General features: G+C 42.1%; 1 protein-coding gene across 1 annotated transcript; it reads left to right on the plus strand.

Annotated features, from left to right (window-relative positions):
* Window positions 1-777: 777 nt before the first annotated feature.
* Window positions 778-10111, plus strand: LOC308465597 (vomeronasal type-2 receptor 26-like; the record flags this gene model as incomplete). The annotated part of the gene is made up of 4 exons (XM_080985587.1): window positions 778-804; window positions 4106-4336; window positions 5344-5470; window positions 9213-10111. 4 exons carry the CDS (start codon window positions 778-780, stop codon window positions 10109-10111), a joined length of 1284 nt encoding a protein of 427 aa, XP_080841713.1.
* Window positions 10112-13905: the final 3794 nt, after the last annotated feature.

Below are 13905 nucleotides of genomic sequence, written 5' to 3' on the forward strand. Positions count from 1 at the left end.
TAAAGAGTTCTTTGTGTCTGTTCATTTAGTAAAATGCCATGTTTCAAAGTTTTTATAATGAATTTTAAGTAATTAGTAGTAGTTTTGACATGTACTGCTCTCTAAAGCATAACTTGTTTTCTAAAGGGTAGGAAGTGTTGTGGGATGTTTTTGAGTTGCAGGTTTTCTGTCGTAAATAAAATGGGAACCCAATCCCCCCCCCCATGCACAACAAAATCTATGCAACTGCAAATCATAAATGTCTACTGTGCTTAATCACTTGCAATACAGCCTGGGGGTCAATGTGGCTCAAGGGAGTTTTGGTAGGTCACCAGAAATGTGACTGATTTGTGTTCTGATCTTCCCTCCACACTCCTCCCTTGCAAAGATACTACAGGTACAGGTATGCCTCTGTCTCCCTTTGCTTTACTTCCTTGCCTCTTTTCCTACTTGTTTTGATTAATACAAAAAAGAATGTGACTTTCATTTTCACTGAATTGAGGATGACTGTGTGACACCCTTTTTTTTTGCAGCTGGGTGGATAAGAAAAACTCACACGTTATTTCCTTCTCCCTTGCTGTTCGGGATATTAATCATAACCCCAGCATCTTGCCCAACATTACCCTGGGCTACAGCATCTATGATAGCTATTCTGAGGGAAGACTGACTTCTGACTCCATAACAGACCTGCTTGCAGGTGGGAAAATCAATATTCCAAACTACCACTGTGGGAAGCAAAAAAGGCTGCTAGCTGTTCTTGAAAAGAGTGATTTTGACGTCTCCACACACATTGCAAGCATGTTGGGCATCTACAAGATCCCACAGGTAATCAATGGGTCCAAGTGAAACACATCTGGCAACATTAGCCACATAGTTGTTTTTCTTACCATCTGTCTGTCTTGAAAGACAATGGCGTGTGTCTCTGGAATGAAGTGAAACCACTGTGTTGACAATATGAATGTGATCTCCATAGTGCACAAGCCTAGGCAGTGGGTACGGAGGTCCTGGGCTGCCCAGACGACAAGACCTCCCTCTCAGCCTCACTGCTGTGGTCCAAAGGAAAGCAGAGCAATACATTTGGCACAAGCTTGGCTGCAGGAGTTGCTGGAAGGAGGCAAACAAAGCACCACTCAGCTGGTGCAGGATTTGTGCAGGGTTTACTCCTTAGCCTTTTCTTCTCCCAGATGTTGGAGGGGATGAAGAATTATGGAACTCCCTTGCAGTTGAGGACAGACAGGCCTCTTTCCTACTGACTTTCTAGGGCCTACGCAAATCTTTCCTTTTTCTTTTCTTTCTTTTTCTTTTCTTGTTGTAGGCATGTTAATTTAAGTTTGATTATAGAGTTTTACCATCTTGATTGGTTTTTAATGAATCTTAATCCAGTCTTAACCCTGAAACACAAGCCATCAATCTCTTTCCCTTTCCTCACCAGCTCAGTTATGGATTTCTTCCTACTGATAAATTCCAGTCCCCTTCTGTCTACCAAATGGTCCCAAACCAAGAAACGCAGTACCAGGGGATGGTCCAACTCCTCCTACATTTCAGGTGGACGTGGGTCGGCCTCTTTGCTCCAGACAATGACAATGGAGAAAGGTTTGTGAGTACCTTGACACGTCTGATGAACAAAAGGGAAATTTGTGTTGCCTTCACACAAAGAGTACTACGAAAAACCTGGCTATGGATACCCCATGAAGCACCTGTCCTGTGGAGACAAGTCAATGTATTTGTTTATTTTGCAGACTCTCAAAGTGGACTTTACACAATCATAGAGGTTCAGACCTTACTTGAAAGGATACAAAGTGGGGGGAAAGTCTGGATAACCACACTTCTTCAGAACAAAATGTTGTTATGTGATATTGACTGCTTCCGGTATACCCATGGCTCTTTGTCCTTTGTAATGAAGACCCAAAAAAGGATGAGAAAGGACTACTATAGGCCAATGGTCTTGGCTAGTCAACGCTATTCAGAAGATGCATTTGATTGTTCATATTCCAAGCATGCCTTGTCTGTGAGAGGTATGACCAAATGCAGAGAGAAGGATAATGTGAAGATGCTACCCCAGGAAGAGATTGAAAGAATCCTGTCCCAAGACAGCTATGTGAATTATCTGAATATCCAAACTGTGGCTCAAGCTTTAAATGCTGCATATTCATCCAGGTCAAGGAGGATGTCAATTGTAGGTGGAGGCAGTTTGGTACTTCAAAAGCTACAGCCATGGCAGGTATGTCCTTTTCCTTTTGCAAACTGGAATTTGTTGTCCTCACCCTTGAATCACCATTATAGGATCAGCTGAATCTGTCTTGCACTGTGTCAGAACACTGGTTAGTATTGTCTACATTGACTGACTGGCCGTTGACATTGTTTTCACCTGCTGGCAGAAATCCATCAATGTTTCTCCCGTCCAGGTTCCCAGAGAAAGGGAATTCTACACGAATTACAGATGGAGGACAAAAGAATTGGCCCATCATTGTACGGCAGGTCAAGTCCACAGATCCAGTGCTATATTCCTGAAGACATAAGTATCATCCAATAATTTGCAGACAACAACTTATAGACTGACTTCAAAGGCCCCACCACATAGAGATAGAAGTTGAATGCTCTGATTCAGCAATTATCTACTTCTTATCAGTCTCCTACACTGCATAGTTTGGGAATCCACAAAAGGTCTAAACATGTAGAATCTAGATCTAATATGAATATTGAGGATGACTTTTTACAAAATGTAATAGAGACACTAGGACCAGACCCTGCCATATTAGACTATCATTAGACAGCAATACGCTTGCAAGCTTTTGTCTTCCAATTAAAGCCACACATCTGCATTATACGTAGGGCTGCCTCTGAAAACAGTTCAGAAGTATCAGAAGATTCAAAATTCAGTAGTCTTGTTGTGCCCTGGGACAACACTGTTTGAGCATATTACACCGATTCTAATCCAACCGCATTTGCTGCCAATTAGTTTCCAGACCCAATTCAAAGTCCTAGCTTTGATCTATAAAGCCTTACATGGTTGAGGACCACAATACCTCAAGGACCACCTCTCTCCATATAGACCTACCCAGACTCTGAGGTCATCATCTGAGACCCTTCTTTGTGTGCCGCCACCTCAAGAGCTCCAGAGGGTGGCAACACAAGAGCGGGCCTTCTCTGAAGTGGCTCCCCATTTGTGGGATGTTCTCCTCAGGGTAGTTTGGCTGGCACCTTCACTATACAGCTTTTGGTGCCAGGCAAAACTTTTCCTCTTCAACCTGGCCCTTGTCTGAGTAACATTCTCTACCCCTTTTTAATGTGTTTGTGTGAGGGGATGGGGAAGGATAGTTATTGGTTGGTGGGGTGTGTGTGTGTGTTTTAATGTGTATTTGTGATATTATATTCTCATTTTCCTTATATATCTGTACATTATCTGATTCTCAGTGTGCCACTCAATAGCCTTCTTTACAGTTTCATCGTGCTGCAGAAAGATGACTTCATCCTTCATAGAACTTAATGTTTTTCCTTTAATAAAGCCAAGTTCATCATGTTTTACATATTTCCCCAAACATCTTAGAATCATAGAATTGTAGAGTTGGGTGGGTCATGAGGGTCATCTAGTCCAATCCTCTGCAATGCAGGAATATTTTGCCCAACATAGGGCTCAAACTCATGACCCTCAGACTAAGAGCCTTATGGTCTAGCGACTGATCTGTCCCTCCAAATCAACCTTTCCCTATATATAATAATGCTGGTTCTTATTTATTATTTATTATTCAAAGAAGATTAGGATGAATAGAGAACATGAAACCATGTTGCATAATTCAGCCCTGCTTATGAACACTGTTTTTATTGTATTATGCGAGCTGGTCTTTGACCGTAATAAATTATCTATCTATCAAAGTCCAACTTTGATCTATAAAGCCTTAAATGGCTGAGGACCAAAATACCTTAAGGACCACCTCTCAGACCCTGATTTCATAATAAGAGACCCTGTTGATTGAGGGTGTCTTATAATCTAGAACAGTCAGATGGTTCCAAATGACAAATACAGTGGTTCTTATTCAGAGAAGATTAGGATGCAGAGGAAACATGAAACCATGTTACATAATTCAGCCCTGCTAACTCATTGCTGGATTTTCCTCTGTCATTCTAGCTTCATCGTTTCTTGAAAGAAGTCCAGTTCTACTCTAATACTTCAGCTGATGGGCAGTACTTGAATGAGAATGGGGCACTGGCCATTGACTTCGATATTGAGAATTGGGTGCTGTTTCCTAATAACTCTCATGATAGAGTGAAAATTGGGGGAATAGAGAAACAAAAGTCCTCAAATCTGAAGTTCACCATTAACCCAGAAGCAATTGTGTGGCCCAAGCTATTTAAGAAGGTAGGGGGAAATGGATCTGTCATTTTATTAACTATGACATCTGCTATGCTCTAATAACATTTTGAATAGTACATATGAGGCTTCGTCTGCAATCTTGTGGGAGCTTTCCTAGAGCTAAGTTCCACTGAGTTTAATGGAACCTGCTCTTGAGTAAACATGTATAGAAGAAGAAGAAGAAGAGTTTGGATTTGATATCCCGCCTTTCACTCCCTTTAAGGAGTCTCAAAGCGGCTAACATTCTCCTTTCCCTTCGTCCCCCACAACAAACACTCTGTGAGGTGAGTGGGGCTGAGAGACTTCAGAGAAGTGTGACTGGCCCAAGGTCACCCAGCAGCTGCATGTGGAGGAGCGGAGACGCGAACCCGGTTCTGCAGATAACGAGACTACCGCTCTTAACCACTACACCATACTGTCAAAGTAAAGAGGAGACTTTCCAAAGCAGAGCAGAACACATTTCCCCAACTTGATGCCCTCCAAATATTGTGGACTACAACTCCGATGCACCCCAGCCAGCATTGTGCTACAATATCTGAGGGGCACCAAGTTGGGTAAGGCTGGAGTATAGTAAGGTATTCCACTTCTGTTTGGGCATAGAGACATGATACACAAGCAAACTGGACACCAAATTCTACACTAGGTGCAGTCTTTGGAAGCAACACCAATGACTCCGTTGGCAGATGTGACGGCAACAGATGGAAGACTTGTTTTATTGCTGATGTTCATATGATGGTTTATGCCATGCTCCTGTTTGTTGTTAACTGTGAGATATCAATGTCAAGGTGGTGGGGGTGGGGAAGTAGAAGCACCAAAAAGGTGTCTCTGCCATGCAGCTCTGCAAAAAACAAAGAAAAATGTAACTGCCCCAAAATAGGGACTGGGGTCGCTTGAGGTTATCAGAAGCAAATATCTCTTCTCTGGGATCCTTCCAAAATTCTATTATCTGTGTCCCAAGGCACAAATGCACATATCACATTCTCCTTAGTGCTCAGTTTTCTCTTCATGCCTAGACCGTCCCTCGATCAAGATGCACAGAAAGTTGTCTCCCTGGATATTCCAGAAAAGTTCAGGAAGGGAAGCCCCCCTGCTGCTATGATTGTTCTCCCTGCTCAGAAGGGACCATCTCCACTCAGGAAGGTAGGAGAGGAACTTGGAGAAAGTGTCTTTTGATGGGAGGATGGGGCAAATATTTGAGCCACTGCAAACATGATGTTAGTAATGGCTAGTTCCGTCATCTGTCAGGTGGGCACCATTGGCATTCCAAGAGAACAATGGAGGCATTTATGGTGGGTTCTGGCACCTCTTTTTCTAGAAAATAGCACAGGTATGTTACCCCATGAATGAAATGTCCTCTTCGGGGAGGGTTCACCTATTGCCAGAAACCTCAAGAATATGATAAAAGCAATGCTCAGCAACTTGTTCTAAGAGAGGCCAGTGGGATTCCCATGGGACCCCAGAAGCTGCATAGAAAGAACAGCCCTCCCACCCCCATGTGATCTCCAGCAACTAGTATTTAAAGGCATTGAAAGCCACCTCAAATGTTGCAGGGTGGACATGGCAGTAAATCTGGTTCTGGGGACTATCTTGGTGAGTGATGGAAAAGTGGGCAAGAGGACCAGGGTGTATTGGGTTCACCAAAGCTGTGGCCTCAGGAGGGTTGTCGTCCGGCCATGCAGCCAGTCAGCACTAGGACCTGAGAGACCACCTGACAATTTTTTAGAGGTCCCAGCAGTTCTGGAATGGAGGCAGTGCCACACGATAATACTCCTCCAGGTTCCTTGGAGGAATCATAGAATTTTAATGCAATATGTCCCCTTCATGGATCACTGCTTGCCGTGGCAAAGGGGCTTGAATAACTCAGAGAAGCTATGAACTATGCCAAGCAGGGCACCCAAGGTGAACAGGTCATAGTAGAGAGTTTTGACCAAACGTGATCCACCTGGAGGAGGAACCGGCAAGCCACTCCAGTATCCCTGCCAAAAAAGCTCCATGGACAAAGACAACAGGCATATAAAAGTTATGACTCTGGAAGATGAGCCCTTCAGGTCGGAAGGCGTCCAACATGCTACTGAGGAAGAGCAGAGGACAAGTACAAGTAGATTCAGAGCTGATGAAGCGGCTGGGCCAAAGCCGAAAGGACGCTCAGTTGCGGATATGCCTGGAAGCAAAAGGAAAGTCCAATGCTGTAAAGAAAAATATTTCATAGGAACCTGGAAAGACGACTCTACGCATGGACATCACCAGATGGGCAGCATCGAAATCAGACTGATTCTCTGCAGCCAAAGATGGAGAAGCTCTATACAGTCAGCAAAAACAAGACCTGGAGCTGGCTGTGGCTCAGATCATCAGCTTCTTATAGCAAAATTCAAGCTTAAACTGAAGAAAGTAGGAAAAATCACTGGGCCGCTAAGATACAATCTAAATCAAATCTCTTATGAATACACAGTGGAAGTGAGGAACAGGTTTAAGGATTTAGATTTGCTGGACAGAGTGCCAGAAGAACTATGGATGGAGGCTCGTAACATTATACAGGAGGCAGCAACAAAAACCATCCCAATGAAAAGAAAATGCAAGAAAGCAAAGTGGTTGTCCAACGAGGCCTTACAAATAGCGGGGGAGAGAAGGCAAGCAAAATGTGAGGGAGATAGTGAAAGATACAGGAAATTGAATGCAGATTTCCAAAAAATAGCAAGGAGAGATAAGGAGGCCTTATTAAACGAGCAATGCAAAGAAATAGGGGGAAACAACAGAATGGGAAGAACCAGAGATCTGTTCAAGAAAATTGAAGATATGAAAGGAACATTTCGTACAAAGATTACCATAATAAAAGACAAAAGTGGTAAGGACCTAACAGAAGCAGAAGACATCAACAACAGGTGGCAAGAATACACAGAGGAATTATACCAGAAAGATATGGATGGCTCATACATCCCAGGTAGTGTGGTTGCTGACCTTGAGCCAGACATCCTGGAGAGTGAAGTCAAATGGGCTTAGAAAGCACTGCAAATAACAAGGCCAGTGGAAGTGATGGTATTCCAGCTGAACTATTTAAAATTTTAAAAGATGATGCTGTTAAGGTGCTACACGCAATATGCCAGCAAGTTTGGAAAACTCAGCAGTGGCCAGAGGCTTGGAGAAGATCAGTCTACATCCCAATCCCAAAGAAGGGCAGTGCCAAAGAATGCTCCAACTACCGCACAATTGCACTCATTTCACACGCTAGCAAGGTTATGCTTAAAATTCTACAAGGCAGGCTTAAGCAGTATGTGGACCGAGAACTCCCAGAAGTGCAAGCTGGATTTAGAAGAGGCAGAGGAACCAGAGACCAAATTGCAAACATGCGCTGGATTATGGAGAAAGCTAGAGAGTTCCAGAAAGACATCTACTTCTGCTTCATTGACTATGCAAAAGCCTTTGACTGTGTCGACCGCAGCAAACTATGGCAAGTTCTTAAAGAAATGGGAGTGCCTGATCACCTCATCTGTCTCCTGAGAAATCTCTATGTGGGACAAGAAGCTACAGTTAGAACTGGATATGGAACAACTGATTGGTTCAAAATTGGGAAAGGAGTACAACAAGGCTGTATATTGTCTCCCTGCTTATTTAACTTATATGCAGAATTCATCATGCAAAAGGCGGGGCTGGATGAATCCCTAGCCGGAATTAAGATTGCCGTAAGAAATATCAACAACCTCAGATATGCAGATGACACAACCTTGATGGCAGAAAGTGAGGAGGAATTAAAGAACCTTTTATTGAGGGTGAAAAAGGAGAGCGCAAAATATGGTCTGAAGCTCAATATCAAAAAAACGAAGGTCATGGCCACTGGTCCCATCACCTCCTGGCAAGTAGAAGGGGAAGAAATGGAGGCAGTGAGAGATTTTACTTTCTTGGGCTCCATGATCACTGCAGATGGTGACAGCAGTCACGAAATTAAAAGATTCCTGCTTCTTGGGAGAAAAGCAATGACAAACCAAGACAGCATCTTAAAAAGTAGAGACATCACCTTGCCAACAAAGGTCGTATAGTAAAAGGTATGGTTTTCCCAGTAGTGATGTATGGAAGTGAAAGCTGGACCATAAAGAAGGCTGATCGCCGAAGAATTGATGCTTTTGAATTCTGGTGCTGGAGGAAACTCTTGAGAGTCCCATGGACTGCAAGAAGATCAAACCTATCCATTCTTAAGGAAATCAGCCCTGAGTGCTCACTGGAAGGACAGTGGCTCCAATACTTTGGCCACCTCATGAGAAGAGAAGACTCCCTGGAAAAGACCCTGATGTTGGGAAAGATGGAGGGCGCAAGGAGAAGGGGACGACAGAGGACGAGATGGTTGGATAGTGTTTTCGAAGCTACCAGCATGAGTTTGACTAAATTGCGGGAGGCAGTGGAAGACAGAAGTGCCTGGCGTGCGTGCTCTGGTCCATGGGGTCACGAAGAGTCGGAGACGACTAAACAATAACAACAATGCAATATATCATTTTAGAAATTATAATTCTAGCGTTAATATATTATAAAATAAGTTTAGGCTTAACACCTCTGCTTCTCAATATTCGAACATGACAAGCTGCCTTTATCAGTCAACCTATTGATCCATTTAACCCACGGTTGTCTAATCCCGGGTCCAGAATTTTTTCTGGCCTTTGCACTAGATCTAAATTTTCTAGGTGAAAAATAGCAGTTGGGTGCTACTGCCAACCTGTCAATCACCAAATGCAATAGTGATGCCAGCTGATTTCATGCTTTAAAGCCTTGATTGCCAGCACTTCAAAGAACAGTGTGGGCCTTTTTAAAAATACTCTATGAGCAGCTCCACAGCATTCAGACTACTGTAGGTGTGTGACTGATGTTAGGATACTGAAGTGTGTTTTTCTCTATGCAGATGCTGATGAATGCACCAAATGTCCAGAAGATCAGCATCCAAATGAAGACCAAGATCGATGTGTCCCCAAAGTAATAATCTTCCTGACTTATGAAGAATGTTTGGGGAACCTCCTGGCTTCCCTTGCTCTCTTCTTATCCTTAACCACAGGTTTTGTGTTAGGAATCTTCACTAAATACAAAGAAACTCCAATAGTCAAAGCCAACAACAGGGACCTCTCCTACATCCTCCTCATCTCTCTACTGCTCTCCTTTTTGTCCTCCTTACTCTTCATTGGGAGGCCAAGGAACATGACCTGCCTTCTCCGGCAAACAGCCTTCTGCATCATCTTCTCAGTTGCTGTCTCTTCTGTCTTGGCAAAAACCATCACAGTGGTCCTTGCCTTCCTGGCCACTAAGCCAGGAAACAGGGTGAGGAGATGGCTGGGGAAGAGTTTGGCCCACTCCATTGTCATTTCCTGCTCCAGTGTCCAAGCTCTCATCTGCACCATCTGGCTGGGGATCTCTCCTCCATTCCCAGACTTTGACCTCAGCTCCCACCTTGGAGAGATCATTGTCCAATGCAATGAAGGCTCTGTTGCCATGTTTTACAGTTCTCTTGGCTACATGGGCTTCCTGGCTGCCATCTGCTTCACAGTGGCTTTCTTAGCAAGGAAGCTGCCTGGGGCCTTCAATGAAGCCAAGCTGATCACCTTCAGCATGCTGGTCTTCTGCAGTGTTTGGGTGTCCTTTGTGCCCACCTACCTGAGCACCAAGGGGAAATTCATGGTAGCTGTGCAGATCTTCTCTATCTTGGCCTCCAGTGCTGGGCTTCTGGGATGCATCTTCATTCCCAAATGCTACATTATTATACTGAGGCCTGATTTGAACATGAGGGAGCACCTGACAAGAAAAAACTAAACATGAAATTTGAGCCTTAGCTCTAGGGGTATCATAAAATTGTATAGCTGCATAGCTCAGTTGGTTAGAGCATGGTGCTGATAACACCAAGGTTCGATCCCTGTATGGGACTGCTGCATATTCCTGCATTGCAGGGGGTTGGACTAGATGATCCTCAGGGTCCCTTCCAACTCTAAAATTCTATGGATGTCCCAGCCAGAATTTCAACTGGAGTTAAACTGATCATGACCCATAGCAGGATTTCATAAGCTGCTTAAGAAGTTGCAAACTGAATTGCTAAAGTACAAAAAGAACGTAGCTAAATTAGAAAGAAAGTGACTACGTAAGGGATATTGGTTAAAGGTCTTATGAGAATTTTATCGTGGACGCGGAGAAAGCCTTTGACAATATCTCTTGGAGTTTTATGAAGAAAAACTTACATGGGATGGGGGTAGGCCAAGGTTTTGAAAATGGTATAGGTGCAATATATTCTGAACAAATGGCCAAATTAATTGTAAATAATGTGGTCACGGAAGAATTTAAGATAGAAAAAGGGACACGACAAGGGTGCCCAATTTCCCCACTGCTTTTTATATCGGTCCTGGAGGTCCTGTTAAACATGATTAGAAAGGACCGGTTGGTTAAAGGTATACAGGTCGGAGCTAAACAGTACAAACTGAGAGCATTTGCAGATGACTTAGTATTGACGTTACAGGAGCCAGAATCTAGCACTAAAAGAGTTTTAGAATTAATTCAATAATTTGGTCAAGTGGCAGGTTTTAAATTGAACAAGTTAAAAACTAAGGTTTTAGAGAAAAATTTAACACCGATTGAAAGAGATAGGTTTCAGAATGAGACAGGATTGACTGTGGTAAAGAAAGTGAAATACTTGGGGATTAATATGACAGCCAAAAATGGGAACTTATTTAAAGATAATTATGAAAAATGTTGGACCGAAGTGAAAAAAGATTTAGAAATCTGGTCAAATTTGAAGCTTTCACTGCTGGGCCGTATTGCTGCAATAAAAATGAATGTATTGCCTAGAATGTTGTTTTTGTTTCAGACATTGCAAATTGTGGACAAGATGGACTGTTTCAAGAAGTGGCAGAGAGATATTTCTAGATTTGTCTGGCAGGGCAAGAAGCCCAGAATAAAATTTAAGATGTTAACTGATGCAAAGGAAAGAGGTGGATTTGCCCTGCCAGACTTTAAACTTTATTATGAATCAGCAGCTTTTTGCTGGTTGAAAGAATGGCTACTTCTTGAAAATACAGACATTTTGGACTTAGAAGGTTTTAACAACGTATTCGGATGGCATGCATATTTATGGTATGATAAGGTCAAAGCACATAAAGCATTTAAAAATCATATTGTCAGGAAAGCATTGTTTAATGTTTGGACAAGATACAAGGATTTATTGGAAAATAAAACTCCAAGGTGGTTGTCACCAATGGAAGCGAAAGCTCTGAAAAGGCTCAATATGGAGGCGAAAATGGCCGAAATATTGGGAAATTTTGGAACAAGAAGGAGACAAATTGAAATTGCAGAGTTTCGAGAAATTAAAAAATAAAGTGAGAGATTGGCTTCATTATTACCAGATAATGGAGGCATATAATCTGGATAAGAAAATTGGCTTCCAGGTGGAAAAATCAAAATTAGAAACAGAACTGTTAGAACCCAAAACTAAAAATTTGTCAAGAATGTATAACTTGCTGTTGAAATGGAATACTCAGGATGAAACGGTGAAATCTGCTATGATTAAATGGGCACAAGATGTTGGACACAATATTATGTTTGCTGACTGGGAACAGTTATGGACCACAGGTATGAAGTTTACGGCATGTAATGCCTTAAGAGAGAATATTATGAAAATGATATACAGGTGGTACATGACCCCAGTCAAGCTTGCAAAAATCTATCATTTGCCCGATAATAAATGTTGGAAATGTAAAGAAACTGAAGGCACATTATTTCACCTTTGGTGGACGTGCCCAAGGATTAAGGCTTTCTGAGAGATGATTTATAATGATATAAAAAATTTATTTAAATATACCTTTCTGAAGAAACCAGAGGCCTTTCTTCTGGGCATTGTCGGCCAATTGGTGCCAAAGAAGGATAGAACTTTTTTTATGTATGCCACAACAGCAGCAAGAATACTCATTGCAAAGTATTGGAAGACACAAGATCTACCCACTCTGGAAGAATGGCAGATGAAGGTGATTGACTGCATGGAATTGGCGGAAATGACTGGCAGAATCCGAGACCAGGGAGAAGAGTCAGTGAAAGAAGACTGGAAGAAATTTAAAGATTATTTACAGAAATATTGTAAAATTAAGGAATTTTAGAAGGATGTTGGATAGAAATTAAGTGGTTTCCACCTGTGATGCTTTAAGAGATACGAAAAAAGGCTTACAAATGGGTAAAAGCTTAATGGTAAGGATTTGCTGAACTAACAAATTGAACTGGAATACAAAAAAGGGAGGTACGAGGAGGTTTGGGGAAATAAGTGCAAGGAAGATAGGTTATGGAAAATTAACGTGTTTTTAACTGTTTTATTTTGTATGTTTCTTTTTATTTTTTATTTTTTTGTTATATCTTAAAAACTTTATACTTTTTTTCTGTATTCTGTATTTTCCTTTGAAACTTTAATAAATATCATTTTTTAAAAAAATATGAGAATTTTATCTATCTATCTATCTATCTCTCTATCATCTATCTATCTATCTATCTACCCATTCTGGGTGGCTTACAGCACATATTAAACACAATAAAACATATATAAAACATAATATTAAACATATTAAACGTAATAAAACATAATAAAAATCAAACATTCAAAACTTCCCGATACAGGGCTGCCTTCTAAAAGTGATGTAGTTCTTTATATCCTTGTCATGTGAAGGGGGAGGTTCCACAGGGAGGGCACCACAACCCAGAAGGTTTTCTCACAGTGAGGGAGGGGGACCTCAGTGTTCAGGCGTTGTGATGGGTCGAGTCCTACTTTCCAGGAGAAAACAAGCTTGCTCAAAATTAATGAATTGTATAAATATGAAAAGCATAAATAATTTTTTTTTTTAAAAAAAGAAAGAAAAAGAAAACAAGTTATCTCCTCTCAGACTCCTCTTTCCCAGGCTAGACATATGCACCTCCTTCAACCGTTCCTCATAAGGCTTGGTTTCTAGACCCTTGATCATCATAGTTGACCTCCTCTTGCAATTAAGTTGATATGCTACCACTGCTCTGCTGGAGGTAGGAAAATAGAATGTATGGAGAGTTCTGCTCTCATCTCCAGCTTGTGGGCTTCTCTTTGTGTCACCTGGTTGACCATTGTGAGAACAGGATGCTGGACTTTGGCCTGATTCAACCTCAGGGCTCTTCTGATATCAATCATGTTCTGCCCAACTCACCTTTACCCTTGATGATCCGTGGCAGCCTATTGAGTAAACATGTTTTCTCCTGCTCTGCACCTGCTCCTATCAAGTTTCAGGGGAGAACTTTCCCCCTTTACAATCATCAGAATCACAGTGATCTATTTTTATTCTTTCCTGAATCCAGGTAGCCCCCACCCCACCACTTGAATATTGCCTTTGGGACCAATAAGATAAATACCACAATTAAGTACAGTTTTTTATTCCACTCTCCCTGGAAGGTTGGATGTATAAAATATATATCATGCCACAAAATCCTGGGGGCCAAGACACAGAGCAGGTGAAGTGGGAAGCTACATCTGTGTGATGCTGCCTTCTAGATCTGACAATTAGGCTGACTGGCTTTCCAGGAAGGGGAAATCCTCACGCTTGCCTGGAACAGGGAGC

Source organism: Podarcis pityusensis (assembly GCF_964106645.2).
Source record: "Podarcis pityusensis genome assembly, chromosome: 2".
Classification (NCBI taxonomy): domain Eukaryota; kingdom Metazoa; phylum Chordata; class Lepidosauria; order Squamata; family Lacertidae; genus Podarcis; species Podarcis pityusensis.